The sequence below is a fragment of the Microtus oregoni genome, unplaced genomic scaffold (genome assembly GCF_018167655.1).
Source record: "Microtus oregoni isolate MIOR12 unplaced genomic scaffold, Mior012 000000F_ref0000247, whole genome shotgun sequence".
Lineage (NCBI taxonomy): Eukaryota > Metazoa > Chordata > Mammalia > Rodentia > Cricetidae > Microtus > Microtus oregoni.
The window spans coordinates 9,161,148-9,178,902 of NW_024543059.1; the positions used below are offsets into that span (position 1 = coordinate 9,161,148).

The 17,755-nt window shown below is 37.4% G+C and overlaps 3 protein-coding genes across 5 annotated transcripts in view; all 3 read right to left on the reverse strand.

Moving 5' to 3' along the window:
• Positions 1-1,685: 1,685 nt before the first annotated feature.
• Positions 1,686-2,636, reverse strand: LOC121452478 (olfactory receptor 14A2-like). Its single transcript, XM_041658655.1, has one exon. It carries the CDS (start codon positions 2,634-2,636, stop codon positions 1,686-1,688), a length of 951 nt encoding a protein of 316 aa, XP_041514589.1.
• Positions 2,637-4,181: 1,545 nt separating this feature from the next.
• Folh1b (folate hydrolase 1B) overlaps positions 4,182-17,755 on the reverse strand; it is a 77,714-nt gene continuing 64,140 nt past the window's right edge. Inside the window, exon 20 of one of the 3 annotated variants that reach the window (XM_041646101.1) lies at positions 4,182-4,280. The gene's annotated coding sequence lies outside the window, so the exon portion shown is untranslated. Of the gene's footprint in view, positions 4,281-15,418; positions 15,535-16,986; positions 17,102-17,755 lie in introns of those variants that run through there. The other 2 variants (XM_041646218.1, XM_041646155.1) reach the window with 2 other exon arrangements.
• LOC121444576 (olfactory receptor 14A2-like) lies at positions 15,510-17,082 on the reverse strand. Its single transcript, XM_041646454.1, has one exon. It carries the CDS (start codon positions 17,080-17,082, stop codon positions 16,081-16,083), a length of 1,002 nt encoding a protein of 333 aa, XP_041502388.1. The 3' UTR covers positions 15,510-16,080.

The window sequence follows — 17,755 nt, forward strand, 5'->3', positions numbered from 1 at the left end:
TAACTGAAAGAAGCAATGCATTTAAACATCGTATTTTTCTAGAATTGAAAATTTACTCTTTTCTTTCTATTATGTTAAACTAAATATAAAAGACAGATAATTATACTGATATACATAAAATGACCAAAGCAGTTTCATACATGGTAAAGAAAATCTTTTTAATTTGAAGACACTGGTAAATTCACCAAAGGAAATGTTTCATAGAAAAGTGATTTTTTTTTCTGCAATTGTGATAGTACTATATCTTTTTTTCTAGACAGCAATAGGAACAACTCACCTGCATATAGTTACAGGTAATTCTTTTTTAACCTGCAGTATAGCTGACGGGTATACATGGACCATTGTTGTGTTAACTGTTCCTTTGGAGAATAAAAAACACCTACTCCAACCAGATAGACAATCAAAGAAAGACCAAATAATTCCTACATAGTCCAACATGGTGAACAATGAGTTTATTTGGATTACTTAATTATAGAAGCATGGAGGAGTCAAAACCAGCCATTGCACAAAAAAGCTCCCAGTCCCAACAGCAGCAGTCCTAGAGCTGCAGTTTCACATGTAGATTGCATGTGTTTTCCCAGATGAGAGAAAATTGGTCAGGCACCCAGGATAGTCAGAGACTTCTTACCTCAGAAATTATTTAACACTTCTGTAATTTGGGGAGACAAATTTGTCTTTGTCTTTATTAACTTTCTAGAATACTGGTTCTGAACCTTCCTAATGAATGCTACAAGCCCTTTTTTACTTTTTATTATTTTTTATTTTTATTTATTTTTTAATAAGCACTTTAATACAGCTCCTGGTGTTGTACTGTCCCACAACCACAAAATTATTTTTTTGTTATTTCATAAGTATAATTTTGTTACAGTTATGAATTATAATATAAATATCTGATAAGCAGGTTATGTGATATGCAATCCTTGTGAAAGTGTAATTAGACCCCCAATTGTCTTTGATCCCCAGGTTGAGAATCATTACTACAGACCTTGTAAGGCTATTTAATTCCTCAGATTCATCAACCCGCCATATCTCAACTGTAAGTAATATTGCTATTCAGGAGGAACTATAGAAAAGGAGTAACAAAATTTCTACCTCTTCAGTGTATTTCTGATAATACCCTCAAACTAAAGGTTATTATATTTCTTTGAGAGATCGGCTGCTATACTCTTTCTTCATGGTTTTGTTTTAAGCATTTGGTACTACTTTAAGGAAGGGACACTGTTTTAAAGAATGAGTTGAATCTCCAGAGTGCTGTTTCTAGTTTGTTGACTTTCCTACTGATTTTCTCACTACTAGAATGACTGCCATAGAAACTCTATGTGAATTTACCTTCATAACTCACATGCCTTCCCCATTTGATTATTTATCTTGATACTTTTCTTAATGAACACAATAAGGGGTCATCAAATGACCGAAAATGGAATCTTACTGTGATAATTACCAATCATTTTAGAAAATTATATTTCCCAAATGAGAATTACTTTATTATAGAAGGAAAGAAATTGGTACTGTGACTTTATATATTAGTCTCACATAATCTAATTTTCTGAACTTAGAAAATATTTTTCTTAATCAGAGTTTCAAATTACTGGGGGCAAGATATGAATGTCTACCCTCTATTTCTAACAGCAAACATTGCAAACCTTACTTGTTGCTTATGAGTCCCTATATCACTGACAGATACTTTAAAATGTGGCATGAAGTAAACCCCTTGGGCAGAGATTTTGCTGCCATCTTCTCAGAGCACACTTGACATCAGTGTTCCTCAGGCTGTAAATCACAGGATTAAGTGTTGGAGGTAACACAGTGTACAGCATAGAAAAAATCCTATCTGTAATTGATGGGGCACTTGAGGGTAGCTTCACGTAGACAAAGCAAGCAGTGGCAAGGAAAACAGTGAACACCGTGAGGTGGGGGACGCATGTGGCAAATGCTTTGGACTGCCCTTTAGTAGTAGGAATCTTAAGCACAGTGGAGAAAATGTAAAAGTAAGAGATCACCACACAGATGAAACAAAACAAGCCTACACAAACTCCAATTCCAAGACTTGAATAAATGACCGCAAGTGTTTTAGAGCACGAAATCCTTAGTAAGGAGGGAATATCACAAAAAATCTGTGGGATCACATTGGTGCCACAGAAAGGCATAGAAAATGTGCCCGCTGTATATATGGCTCCAACTATTACTCCAGTAACCCAGGAAACAGCTGTCATAAGCACACACATACCACTACTCATTATGGTTTGATAGTGTAAGGGACTGCAAATGGCCACGTAGCGGTCATAGGACATACCTGTCAGGATAAAGACTTCTCCTGCTGCAAACGAAGTCATTAAAAACACTTGGAAGACACATCCATGAATGGAAATGGAATTGTTGTGAGTTAGGTTATTGACAAAGAACTTTGGAATTGGAACAGACACAAAAAAGACATCCAACAAGGACAAATTCTTCAGGAAGAAGTACATGGGTGTTTGAAGCTGCAGGTCAAGGGAGATGAGAGTGATGATGACCAGGTTACTTACTAGGGCCACCATGTACATCACTAGGAATAATACTCCACATAAAGTCTGTAGTTCATGGATATCAGAGAACCCCAGAAGGATGAATTCTGTTATTGCAGTGATATTGTGCATACCAGAATCTTTTCAGTCCCTTTAAGAGGAAAACAAAAATGAGTAAAAATTGGCATTACCCCCCAACACGATAACACTGACATACAGAAATGCCCTGTGGAAAGGGATCAAGAAATTACACTTAAGGTACAAATACATTTTCAAAAATTCTTATTTCTTTCTCCCTTCCCCTCAATCCCTCATTTTCTCTCTCCCCTCTCTCTCCCTACTGAATATTTGTATATTCTTTCTGTGTGCCTCTCTCTCCATCCTTCTCCCTTCACTTGCTTACTTCTCTCTGATTTTCTTTCCTCACTTCTCTCCCTCTCTCTCGTGTTTCTCTCTTCCACCTCTCTCTCCTTATATTGTCTTTAAGGCTCAGTAAATATAACCACATTCTATAATTGAGCTACAGAGTCATAACTCCTCAGTGTTTTATAATTAAGCCTGAGTAGCACAAGCAGGTGTGGTATACATCAGCCTTATTTTGTTTAATTTGTATAGTCACAATTATTCTAGCAGGAATCTTTGTGTTTTCAAGAGGCCTTGTTTCCATTTAAGTGGTAATCAGGGTTTTTTATGAATATTGAGTGTATTTCAGCTAGGTATAAGAAATAACTTTGAATGTTTGGACAGTAGAGAAATGATAGATGAATGTAAAGATAAGCCTAAAAATTACCTTGATATGGTAAGTACGAATGTATAAAAAGATAACATTATCATATATAATATTGGTATTAGGCATTAAAGCACAGAAATAAACAAAGTAAAAGTACAGAAAAATAAAATAAAATAAAATACCTAAAATCTAAAAATAAAACATGTGGGTTTCATTTAGTTCTGTAACCACAATCTTGCATTTGTATAATATGGCTATGAGTTTGGGTAACAGAAGTTGAATCAGTTCTCTGAATATACATGTCAACTCTTTTATTAACAGTTTTCATAAGAGATATTAATGAAATAATAATAGTGCTTTAGATGCTGCTTTACCTAAAACCACAGTAAATACCCAATGAAATGCTAATGATAAGAGAAAAGCTTGACATCGCTCCCATGATTTTCCTTGTTTTTGACTGTCATAAACTTTAAATAAATTCTTGCTCAACATTGAGGACAAGTATGTTGTTTTCCTCAAGCCAGTAAAATCTCTTTTAAAGGCTGAAGGAAAGAAAAGAACCCAGACTATTTCCAACGTATTAACTGCCATATTTTACATCATGTATTCCATATTACAAAAGGGCCACATATATAAACACTCATTCCCCTAATCCTTGCTTGAACAGTAGAGGATTGTAGGCAGGTGGCTCGCTGATGAGGCTGACCCTAGGAGAATTAATAAAAATTACTGGGAACAAATATCAAGTCTTTAAATGATACATCTGATATATAATCACCTTGCAAAACAAATAAAACATCTGACATTGCTATCCATATATGTTCCAATTTCCTCAACACTATAATACATTAAAAATCGTTTTAGAGAGCATAGTTTTACATTTTATTTATACAACATTGAAATTTTTACCTTAAAACTATTCAGATTCTTTACATTACTTGAGGAGAGTTACTCTTTAGATACTGTAGGAAGATGTTCCAGTAACTTTAATTTGAAGAGGAAAATTTTTTCCATAAACCTTAGGGCTCCCTCTGTCAGCGGATCACCTGAAGGGAAAATAGAAAATGTAAATCTCATTTGGAAAATCCAAAATCCTATAATATTTTGCATCTCTAATGTTGCAAGGAAACTCAAATAATAAACTGTGATTTTTTTTCATAATAAGTATACAAATATAAGAAAAATATTTTACCATTTTGTAACCTTTGATATGGATTCATTTAAAACCTTATATAGTCAAAATATTTATAACAGACCTTTGAATGTCACTTGGCTACTACTTGAGAGTCCCCAAAGGAAAATCTTGGACAGCCTTATTAAGAATCTATGTCTTAAGACAATTAGTGTTGTGATAATTGGTACTTCTTACAGAACACACCACCTATTCACAAGAAAATACACTGTGTTAGATCATGAAGAACATGCTCATATATTCCCCACAATTAATTATGTATCTCTTCAGTTAAACAGTGCATGATGTTGGAGACAACATTATATCTTTAAAAATGTTACAAAACACAAAAAGTATGAACTGTGTTTAAAAACTCCTGTCATACCACCTATGTAAGTTACTTTTCTCAAAGTTGTGGCAAAATATCCGAGGATAAAAGTCGACATGAGGAAGGAAGGACTAACTTTAGTTCATGGCTTGCAGGTGTAGTACTTCATGGTAGAGGAATCATAGTTGTGGGATCATGAATTATCTGGTCACCATGGACATACAATGAGAAGGAACAAAATTACAGAGTATATCTTCAAATTATATTCTACACAGTTTTATTTTATGCCCAAGAATTAAACATAGAGAATAGAGCTACCCACACCCAGAACATCCTCTCACCAAGCTTAAACCTCACTGGCTATCTCTGCACTTACAGACTGTTGGTCTCTAAAACTTAATCTCATCAAATTGACAATCAATACTAGCCATCTCTACACTATCTCCTGTCAACTTGATACTCAACAGCATAACTTTAAAGCATAACACTACCCAGTAGTTCTTGAAGTTATGTATACATATTTGAAGTACAGAATGTTTTTAAGCCCAGATATACTATGACTTTGAGTTTCAGGGAAAAATTGGATCATATACTTAAAAATAGTTATTTAATTTCAAGTTATGTCATATATTTTTGACTTAATACATGTGAAAAAAAGAAGATATCAAATGCCAGAACAGATCATGGAGTAGAGTTTTGTGCAGTTCTGCAGAGCCTAATGTAAACACTGGAAACAAAACCTAACCCCTCAGCAGGATGAATATCCACTCTTAACAGGTGCGTCATCACTCTAAGATTCTGGACCAGAGACATTTGTGCAATGTTGTAAGTGTTAAGGCTATAGGAATTTTAGAGGTTTATTAAATTAATTTGACTTCATGAAGTGGATATACATACTTAAGAAGTTTGGTCTAATGTTAAAAGTGATGCTTTCAGGCAGCAAGTAGTCAAGACATAAGTTTGAGGGGGCTAATGTTTCTTATAAATTTGATGAGATTTATTATAAACTAAGAAGAATAATTTGTGTATTTTTCTAAAGGCATTTTCAGAGAGGACTGACCTTAGTAGGAAGATGGGTGGGTGACTTTATTTTCTGGATGTGCATCCTTGGGAGAAAGGATTATTTGCAGATGATGTGATAGTATATATAAGTGAAACCAAAAACTCTACCAGAGAACTTTTACAGCTGATAAATGCCTTCAGTGATGTGGCAGGATACAAGATCAACTCAAAAAAAAAGTCAGTAGCCCTCCTATACATAAATGATTCAGAAGCTGAGAAAAAAAATCAGAGAAATATCACCTTTCACAATAGCCTCAAATAACATAAAGTATCTTGGAGTAGCACTAACCAATGAAGTGAAAGACCTATTTGACAAGAACTTTAAGTCTTTAAAGAAAGAAATTGAAGAAGATACCAGAAAATGGAAAGATCTCCCATGTTCTTGGAGAGGGAGGATCAACATAGTAAAAATGGCAATCCTACTAAAAGCAATCTATAGATTCCATGCAATCCCCATCAAAATCCCAACACAGACCTTGAAAGAACAATGATCAACTTCATATGAAAAAACAAAAACCCATTTTATGAGTTCACATAGATTTTGTAAAGGAACCAAACTGAGTGTCTTCCTCTCCCGCCGTATGACCTTGCTGTCAGCTATTCTGCCACAGCAATGACAAGAGTACTAATATGGATTCCCACTGGCTTGTTGGTGGCTTTTCTTTTTTTTCTTAATCATCCTTCTTTCCTGAAATTCTGAGACCTCAGAAATATTAGGCATTTATTTCCTCTAGCAAATTCTAAAGTATGCATAACAAAGTTTACAAACTTATGTGATCATACTATCCCTTTAAGAATCCTTCATATACTTGCTGAAGATTTCTTTATATTCCCGCCCTTATTTTAGACATGTAGGCTAAAGTATCTTGCTTAATTCTCATCTATGTTTCATTTTTCTCTTTCACACGGTTATGTGTTGAACTAGAGCCAGTTATTTCATTTATCCTAATTTGTATCAGTTTAAAAGTACTCTCTGTGTAATATCTTTTTTGACACATTTTTGATAATTACCAAAACAAATGTGTCTTCAAAGTAAAAATTAAATGAAAATATTGTGTTCAATGAAATGGCTATATTGCAGCAGCAATTTTACAGTTTTGCTTAGGTTACGCAGCAACAATTTTACAGTTTTGCTGCCTTATTTCCAAATAGAAAATTAATACATGATTTCTTATTATATAACAGGCTATTATGTCGTATGTTTAACTCTTTAATTCTTTACTTTATTTCATGATGTGTGCAGGAAACAGAACATTCAGAAGATAGTTCCTTTCAATTTTCCTTTAATCTACAACAGTAGAATATTCCAGAGTGATTTAGGTGGTGGTCTCTCTCTCTCTCTCTGTAGCAATAGGAATAATTAAAAGTAGGCCATAAAGTTGAGAGAAAGTGAAGACATGATATTGATGGAATTGAAAAGCAGAGACGATGTAGTAGATATAATACAAATGTAGTACCCATGTATAAACTTCTAGAAAATTAAAAAATAAGTGTGAAAAATTAGTCAGAAAAATATATATTTGCCTCTGCCTTTATCTTGAAGTGTTTTCTGTAGCAGGTTCAAAGTTTTGGATCTTTTTTTTTTTTTGCTTTCAGGAAATAAAATATTTTATTTTATTTTATTTAGTTGTTGCAAAAAAAAATTCCCATTTCCCTCCCCCTCCTCGCACACATCGCCCCTCCCCCCACTCCCCTCCCCCTCTCCTTCTCCCCCCCCACTCCATTCCCCCTCCTTCTCAAGAATGAAGAACAGTCCAGATTCCCTGCCCTGCGGGAAGTTCACAGTCCTCCCACTTCTATCCAGGACCAGGAAAGTGAGCATCCAAACAGGCTAGGCTCCCACAAAGCCAGTTCATGTATTAGGATCGAAACCTAGTGCCATTGTCCTTGGCTTCTCATCAGCCTTCATTGTCCGCCACGTTCAGAAAATCTGGTTTCATTCCATGCTATACCCGAATTCTTTTTTTTTCTTTTTTTTTTTTATTGAGAAAAGGAAAAAAAAGTATCCGCCTCCTCCCAGCCTCCCATTTCCCTCCCCCTCCTCCCACCTTTCTCCCCCTCCCTCAAACTCCTCTCCTCGTCCCTCTCCAGTCCAAAGAGCAGTCAGGGTTCCCTGCCCTGTGTAAAGTCCAAGGTCGGCCCTCCTCCGTCCATGTCTAGGAAGGTGAACATCCAAACTGGCTAGGCTCCCACAAAGCCAGAACATGAAGTAGGGTCAAAACCCCGTGCCATTGTCCTTGGCTTCTCATCAGCCCTCGTTGTTCGCCATGTTCAGAGAGTCCCGTTTTATCCCATGCTTTTTCAGTCACAGTCCAGCTGGCCTTGGTGAGCTCCCAATAGATCAGCCCCACTGTCTCAGTGGGTGGGTGCACCCCTCGTGGTCCCGACTTCCTTGCTCATCTTCTCCCTCCTTCGGCTCCTCATTGGAATCTTGGGAGCTCAGTCCAGTACTCCAGTGTGGGTCTCTGTCTCTATCTCCATCCATCACCAGATGAAGGTTCATAGCCAAGAGGATAGCTATATGTTTTTCCTTGGGATCACCTTCTTATTTAGCTTCTTTAGGTTCACCAAATGTAGTCTCTGTGACCCTTATTTATGGCTAGAAACCAATTATGAGTGAGTACATCCCATGTTCATCTTTTTGGGTCTGGGATACCTCACTCAGGATAGTGTTTTCTATTTCCATCCATTTGCATGCAAAATTCGAGAAGTCATTGTTTTTTACCGCAGCGTAGTACTCTAATGTGTAGATATTCCATACTTTCTTCATCTATTCTTCCATTGAAGGGCATCTAGGTTGTTTCCAGGTTCTGGCTATTACAAATAATACTGCTATGAACATAGTTGAACAAACGCTCTTGTCATATGATAGGGCATCTTGGGTATATTCCCAGGAGTGGTATTGCTGGGTCCAGGGGTAGGTTGATCCCAAATTTCCTGAGAAACCGAAACACTGATTTCCACAGAGGTTGCACAAGATTGCATTCCCACCAGCAATGGAATTCCCTTCCTCCACAACCTCTCCAGCAAAGGCTATCATTGGTGTTTTTGACTTTAGCCATTCTGACAGGTGTAAGATGATATCTCAAAGTTGTTTTGATTTGCATTTCCCTGATTGCTAAGGAGGTTGAGCATGACCTTAAGTGTCTTTTGGCCATTTGAACTTCTTCGGTTGAGAATTCTCTGTTCAATTCAGTTCCCCATTTTTTAATTGGGTTAATTAGCATTTTAAAGTCTAGTTTCTTGAGTTCTCTATATATTTTGGAGATCAGACCTTTGTCTGTTGCGGGGTTGGTGAAGATCTTCTCCCAGTCAGTGGGTTGCCTTTTTGTCTTAGTGACAGTGTCCTTTGCTTTACAGAAGCTTCTCAGTTTTGGTAGGTCCCATTTATTCAATGTTGCCCTTAATGTCTGTGCTTCTGGGGTTACACATAGGAAGCGATCTCCTGTGCCCATCTGTTGTAGGGTACTTCCCACTTTCTCTTCTATCAGGTTCAGTGTGTTCTGGCTGATATTGAGGTCTTTAATCCATTTGGACTTGAGTTTTGTGCATGGTGACAGATATGGGTCTATTTTCATTCTTCTACAGGTTGACATCCAGTTGTGCCAGCACCATTTGTTGAAGATGCTTTCTTTCTTCCATTGTATACTTTTGGCTCCTTTATCAAAAATGAGGTGTTCATAGTTTTGTGGGTTAAAATTCGGGTCTTCTACACGATTCCATTGGTTGACTTCTCTGTTTTTATGCCAGTACCACACTGTTTTCATTACTGTAGCTCTGTAATAGAGTTTGAAGTCAGGGATGGTAATGCCTCCAGCAGATCCTTTATTGTATAGGATTGTTTTGGCTATCCTGGGTTTTTTGTTTTTCCATATAAAGTTGATTATTGTCCTCTCAAGATCTGTGAAGAATTTTGATGGGATCTTGATGGGGATTGCATTGAATCTATAAATTGCCTTTGGTAGAATTGCCATTTTTACTATGTTGATTCTCCCAATCTAAGACCAAGGGTGGTCCTTCCATTTTCTGGTATCCTCTTCAATTTCCATCTTCAATGCCTTATAGTTTTTGTCAAATAGATCTTTCACTTCCTTGGTTAGATTTACCCCAAGATATTTTATGCTGTTTGTGGCTATCGTGAAAGGTGAAGCTTCTCTGATTTCCCTCTCTGCTTCCATATCCTTTGTGTATAAGAGGGCGACTGATTTTTTGGAGTTGATCTTGTATCCTGCCACATTACTAAAGGTGTTCATCAGCTGTAAAAGTTCTTTGGTGGACTTTTGGGGGTCGCTTATGTACACTATCATATCATCTGCAAATAACGAAAGTTTAACTTCTTCCTTTCCAATTCGAATCCCCTTGATCCCATTATGTTGTCTTATTGCTATTGCTAGAACTTCAAGCACTATAATGAAGAGGTATGGCGAGAGTGGACAGCCTTGTCGTGTTCCTGAGTTTAGTGGGATGGCTTTAAGTTTCTCTCCATTTAATTTGATGTTAGCTGTCGGCTTGCTGTATATAGTTTTTATTATATTTAGGTATGACCCTTGTATCCCTAATCACTCCAATACTTTTATCATAAAGGGATGTTGAATTTTGTCAAATGCTTTTTCAGCATCTAATGAAATGATCATATGGTTTTTTTCTTTCAGTTTATTTATATGATGGATTACATTGATAAATTTTCGTATGTTGAACCAGCCCTGCATCTCTGGTCATACTTGATCATAATGGATATTTTTTTGATGTGTTCTTGGATTCAGTTTGCCAGAATTTTGTTGAGGATTTTTGCATTGATGTTCATGACTGAGATTGGCCTGTAATTCTCTTTCCTGGTTGAGTCTTTGTGTGGTTTTGGTATCAGAGTGACTGTAGCTTCATAAAAGGAATTTGGTAATGACCCTTCTTTTTCTATATTGTGGAATACTTAAGGAGTATAGGTATTAGGTCTTCTTGGGAGTTCTGGTAGAATTCCGCATTGAAACCATCTGGTCCTGGGTTTTGTTTGGTAGGGAGGTTTTTGATAACAACTTCTACTTCTTCGCGACTAACAGGTCTATTTAGATTGTTCACATGGTCCTGGTTTAATTTTGGTATATGGTATTTATCTAAAAAAGTGTCCATTTCTTTTACATTTTCCAGTTTTGTGGTATTCAGGCTTTTGTAGTAAGATCTAATGACTCTCTGAATTTCCTCTGTGTCTGTGGTTATGTCCCCCTTTTCATTTCTGATCTTATTAATTTGCGTATTCTCTCTCTGCCGTTTGATTAGTTTGGATAGGGGTTTATCAATCTTGTTGATTTTCTCCAGGAACCAGCTTTTTGTTTCATTGATTCTTTGGATTGTTTTCTGTGTTTCTATTTTGTTGATTTCAGCCCTCAGTTTGATTATTTCCAGTCTTCTACTCCTCCTAGGTGAGTCTGCTTCTTTTTTTTTTCAAGAGCTTTCAGGTGGGCTGTTAAGTCTCTAATATGTGCTTTCTCTGTTTTCTTTAAGTGGGCACTTAGTGCTATGAACTTTCCTCTTAGCACTGCTTTCATAGTGTCCCATAAGTTTGAGTATGTTGTGTCTTTATTTTCATTGAATTCAAGGAAGACTTTAATTTCTTTCTTTATTTCTTCCTTAATCCAGGTATGATTCAGTAGTTGACTGTTCAGTTTCCATGAGTTTGTAGGCTATCTGGGGGTAGCATTGTTGTTGAATTCTAACTTTAATCCATGGTGATCTGATAAGACACAGGTGGTTACTAATATTTTTTTGTAACTGTGTAAGTTAGCTTTGTTACCGAGTATGTGGTCAATTTTCGAGAAGGTTCCATGAGCTGCAGAGAAGAAGGTATATTCTTTCCTCTTTGGGTGGAATAATCTATAGATGTCTGTTAAGTCCATTTGCTTCATTACCTCCATTAATTCTCTAATTTCTCTGTTAGGTTTCTGTCTGATTGACCTGTCCATTGGTGAGAGAGGAGTGTTGAAGTCTCCTACTATTAGTGTGTGCGGTTTGATGGCTGCCTTGAGTTTTAGTAATGTTTCTTTTACGTACGTGGGTGCTTTTATATTAGTGGCATAGATATTCAGGATTGAGACTTCTTCCTGATGAATTGTTCCTGTTATGAATATAAAATGTCCCTTTCCATCTCCTCTGATTGATTTAAGTTTGAAGTCAAATTTGTTAGAAATTAGTATGGCCACACCTGCTCGTTTCTTAGGTCCATTTGCTTGATAAGCCTTCTCCCAACCCTTTACTCTGAGTAGGTGCCTGTCTTTGTGGTTGAGGTGTGTTTCTTGTAAACAGCAGAATGTTGGATCCTGTTTTCGTATCCAATCTCTTAGCCTGCGCCTTTTTATAGGTGAGTTGATCCCATTGACATTAATTGATATTAATGACCAGTGATTGTTAACTTTGGTCACTTTTTTAGTAGTAGGGTTTGTGTGTTTCCCTTCTTTGATTTGGGCTGGTGAAGGGTCTCTAGATGTCTGAGTTATTGTGGTCATTGTTGGACTCCTTGGTTAGTGATTTTCCTTCTATTATTTTCTGTAAGGCTGGATTTGTGGCTACGTATTGTTTAAATTTTTTTTATCCTGGAAAATTTTGTTTTCTCCGTCTATAGTGAACGAAAGCTTGGCCCGGTATAGTAATCTGGGCCTGCATCCATGTTCTCTTAGTTTCTGCAGTACATCTATCTAGGACCTTCTGGCTTTCATGGTTTCCATGGAGAAGTCAGGTGTAAGTCTGATAGGTTTACCTTTATAAGTAACTTGGCCTTTTTCCTTTGCGGCTCTTAATATTCTTTCTTTATTCTGTATGCTTTGTGTTTTGATTATTATATGGCGAGGGGATTTTTTTTTTTGATCCAGCCTATTCAGTGTTTTATACGCTTCTTGAACCTTCATCGGTATATCTTTCTTTCGGTTGGGAAAGTGTTCTTCTATAATTTTATTAAGAATATTTTCTGGACCGTTGAGCCGCACTTCTTCTCCTTCTTCTACTCCAATTATTCTTAGGTTTGGTCTTTTTATTGTGTCCCATATTTACTGAATGCTTTGTGATGAAATTTTGTTGGACTTGCTGTTTTCTTTGATCAGTGTGTTTATTTTCTCTATGTTATCTTCAGAATCTGAGATTCTTTCTTCTATCTCTTGTATTTTGCTGGTTATGCTTGTTTCTGTAGTCTCTATTCATTTACCTAGATTTTCCATGTCCAGCTGGCCCTCTATATGTGTTTTCTTCTTTGCCTCCATTTCAGTTTTCAAGTCTTGAACTATTTCCATTATCTGCTTGATTGTTTTTCCTTGGTTTCCTAGGGTATCATTCACTGATTTACTCAATTCCTCAAACTTTCTGTTATCCTTCTCATCCATTTCTATAAGGGCATTTTTTATATGCTGTTTAAGGGCCTCCATCACTTTCATAAAGTCAGTTTTTTCTACTTCTTCTTGATTAAGGTGGTCATGTCCTCCTGTTGTGAGGTCGCTGGGTTCTGGTGGTTTCATGTTGTTTTTCAGATTGTTGGGTGAATTCTTGCATTGGCGCCTGCCCATCTCTTCCTCCGAATACTCCCCTATCGATCTTCTTTTACAGGATCAGGTCTTCTTGCCCACTGTTGTACCTTCTCAGTGATGTCACTCCCCAGTGATGGCTCTCGTGGTGTCCAGATCGGATCTCCGTGCTGCTTTGGTCGCCCGCAAACCAAGGGCCCACCCTGCTTGCTTCAGGCAGGCTATGGAGACAAAGGAACTACCGACTTCCCTTTTGCCCTCCCGATTCGGGTTCGGTCCCAGTGCCTGAGCAGTCTGAGCTGGGAGGTGCTATGTCGCCAAAGAGGGGAGGGAGGGAGGGAGGCAGGGGGCAGGGGGTTCTGGATGTAAGCTGGGTGGGAAAGGAAGAGAGAGGAGGTATTGGGCAGTATAGCCCCTGCAGAATGACCAGGAAGTGAAGGAGAGCAAAGTTTTGGATCTTATAATGAAGTCTTTTTTTTATTTTTTAAATTTATTTATTTATTAAGAATTTCTGCCTCGTCCCCACAACCGCTTCCCATTTCCCTCCCCCTCCCCCGATCAAGTCCCCCCCCCTCATCTGCTCGAAGAGCAATCAGGGTTCCCTGATCAGTGTTCTCTTTTGTTACATGTCACCTATGGTTGAGAGGATTTTGTACCCTATTTTGATGTTTCCTGAACATCCTTTTCATCTTTTTCCCTTGCACCAGAAGTTTTATAAGGCAATGGCTTCTGGCACCATTGTGTATGCTTACAATTAATGTTATTTGAGCTTAAACCCAGAGAAAAGAGGCCATAATGTGTGACAAGAAAAGGCAGACAAGACAAAAGAAAAAAAACCAGAAACTAGAAAATTAAATTTGGGGCTGGAGAGATGGCTCAGAGGTTAAGAGCACTGACTGCTCTTTCAGAGGTCCTGAGTTCAATTCCCAGCAACCACATGGTGGCTCACAACCATCTGTAATGAGATCTGGTGCCCTCTTCTGGCCAGCAAGCATACAGACAGACAGAACACTATACATAATAAATAAATAAACCTTTAAAAAAAAAAGAAAAGAAAATTAAATTTGGCTTACCAGGACATTTGATTTAGGACCAAAATTTCTCAAATGTGTGCTTAGGCTCTTCTCAGTCATGTAGAAACAGACAAGAGCGTTTTAATCAAGATCACAGATTTTGTGTGGAAGTTTGGCAAGGAAAGAGAGGACTTTCCACATTCTTGGCCTCATCAATTAACTAATCAATAACCAGACACAAAATTTTAGCAAATAAAAATTTATCTGTATAATAAAAACATCTGAGGTCTGAACATAAAACCATGGAGAGAGTGATTAGTGGGGACCATGTTAGGGCAGGTAGAATTATTTTCTCTGTATAAATTAGTTAATGTCAATGGGTGTATCTGTTGTGATGTGTCTTGTTTGTCTCCTTTTTTGTTGTAAATTAGGTCTTCAAAATACATTGAGTTGCAATTAACCAAAATCATGTACAGTTTGAAGTGGAGTGAAACATATTAGGGTCACTTTCTTACAAACTGTATTTATTATCATTGTACTTTGTAGGCAGAGGCTGCTTGTTTGTTCCTAGCTTCCCAGACCCACAATAAGCACACAGAAACTGCATTAATTAAAACACTGCTTGGTTTATTAGGAAATTCATCTAGAGAAATTTTTCATAAACATGTGATTTCTATTATAATTTTATTTGGTTCCATATCTTCTTTGTAGCAGATGATAGAACAATGATATTCATGCAGTTACATGGAATGCTTTACTGGACTACAGGCAGGCTGACAAACACACCTTGCCCATTGCTATGCTAACATATCCTGTGGAGAAACAACACCTATGCATACCAGGCAGACAACCAAAGCAATTCTATGCAAATTCAACTTTTTGAGTTAATGTGCTTATTGGGATTACTTACTTACAGCAGCCTGGAGGACTCAAAAGCAGTTGCATCAACAAAATGTTTTCATATCCAGTTTTGGTGAAAACTCACAGAAACTGCAGTCCTGCTGCTGAATGCATGAAGTTCAAATAGATTTATAGATCACATCCGGGCTCTAAGGATTGTCAGAGAATCTTTCTCCCCAACCCTTGTTTAACACTTCTGTAATAACAGAAAGGGACTTGTGTTCTTTAGACTCTCGAGAACTTGTAAGGTTATTTAAGGAATATATTGTCTTCCTTAGACTCAAAAGCCAGCCTTCCGTCATCTATAAGGAGATCTGTCAGGAGAAACTGTAGAAAAATAGTCACACAAGTGTCTGTCTCTCCCGTGTCCCTCTGATAGCACTTTCAATCTGCTTGGCTACGATTTCTCTTTTAGAACTTGTCTTATATAATCATTCTCCAAGTTTGTCTTCGCATTAAAAATACTTTGAGGCTTGAGTTAAATCTCCAGAATGCGCTGGGCTTATGGCTTCGAATCCTGACTGTTTGTTTTTTTTTCAAACAGAAGAAAGACTAACAGAGAAATCATGTGTTAACTGTGTGATTGATCATATACTTTCACCATCTAAATTTTTTGGTTGTGGTGGTTATTAATTTTGTTTCTAAATGAACCAGATAAGAAGTATCAATAGACAGATACTGAAAATTACCAAAAAAAAGACTAAAACATTTAGGAAGTTATATTCCCCAAATGATGACAGTTTTATCATAGAAGAGCAGAAACAAGCCAGATATAACTTAATTTTCTGATCATAGGTAGTATTAGCCTTATTTTGAATGTGTATTTTTAAGGAAAAGCATGAGTATCCACACTTGTCTTTCTAAAGTCAAAAATTATAAAAACGTTCCTGTAACTTGTGAGGCACTATACCACTGACAGATAATTTGAAGTGTTAAATGAAGTGAACCCCTTGGGAAGAGATTTTGAAGTAACCTCCTCAGAGCACACTTGACATCCCTGTTCCTCAGGCTGTAGATCAAAGGATTGAGAGCTGGAGGTAATACAGTGTAGAGAACGGAAAAAAGCTTGTCTGTGACTGACGGTACATCTGAGGGAGCCTTCAGATAGACAAAGCAAGCAGCAGCAATGAAAATAGTGAAAACAGTGAGGTGGGGAACACATGTGGCAAATGCTTTGGACTGACCCTTAGTAGTAGGAATCTTAAGCACAGTGGATAATATGTGATAGTAAGAGATCATCACACATGTAAAGCAAGACATGCCTAGACACAGACCAATTCCATGACTTGTATAAACGACCACAAGTGTTTCAGAGCAGAAAATCCTTAGCAATGAGGGGACATCACAGAAAAACTGTGGGATCACATTGGAGCCACAGAAAGGCATGGAAAATGTTCCAGCTGTATATATGGCTCCAAAGAGTGCTCCAGTAGCCCAGGAAACAGCCACCATCAGCATACAGGTTCGACTACTCATAATGACCTCATAGTGAAGGGGACAGCAGATGGCAACATAGCGGTCATAGGACATGGCAGTCAGGACAATTGTCTCACTTGCTGAAAAAGAAGTCATAAAAAGTATCTGGAAGGCACAGCCAGGAATGGAAATAAAATTGTTGTGAGTTAGACTGTTGACAAAGAAACTTGGGATTGGGACAGACACAAAGAAGATGTCAAACAAGGACAAATTCTTCAGGAAGAAGTACATGGGTGTTTGGAGCTTCAGATCCAGGGTGATGAGAGTGACGATAAGGAAGTTACTCATCAGGATTGTTAGGTACACTACCAGGAAGAATACTCCACAGACAGTCTGTAGCTCCTGGGTGTCTGAAAGCCCCGTAAGGATGAATCCTGTTATTCTCGTGAGATTGGGCATAATATATTTTTCAAATGACCTGTCAAGTATGATAAATGAACAAAAATTGATACAGTCTCAAATATTTACACTGATGTACAAAAATGGATCCAGGACACTACATAGGTTGTTCCCTATTTTTAATAGTCCACATCTTATCTTTCCATAAAGTGATACTTTCCCTTATTACATAAATTTTATTGAGTTATCATTTATACCAATTTATTGTACCATGCTTTGTCACAAATTTGAGAAAAATCGTAACAGAAATATATGGTGCTTTTCCTAATAGAAATGGCTCTTCACCTGAAACTGCAGTAATCTAGTGTGCAAGAAACAACAGGATAAAACCTTAGATTCTCTCCCTTCTGTATTTTGTTTCCTTCGTCTTAATCTTGGGTGAGATCTCTGCTCAACTTTTCATAGCCACATTTACCATTCAAAGTTGTTCAACAAAGTTAGTGTCTTCTTGTACCTGTAATACTTTAAAGAGATTGCCAAATTCCACCATTGACAGTGTGTTCGGGACCCTTTGAATAGCACATGGATGCTTACATTCATTGGCTAAATCTTTATTGAAGAGAAGCTTTCTCCTCACAAATCCCTCAAAGGTGAGCCAGTGCCCCATAAGCAGAAACAGTCATCTCCTAGGGACCAATTTGTCTCCAGATTACTTGTCTAATACGTAAACTCC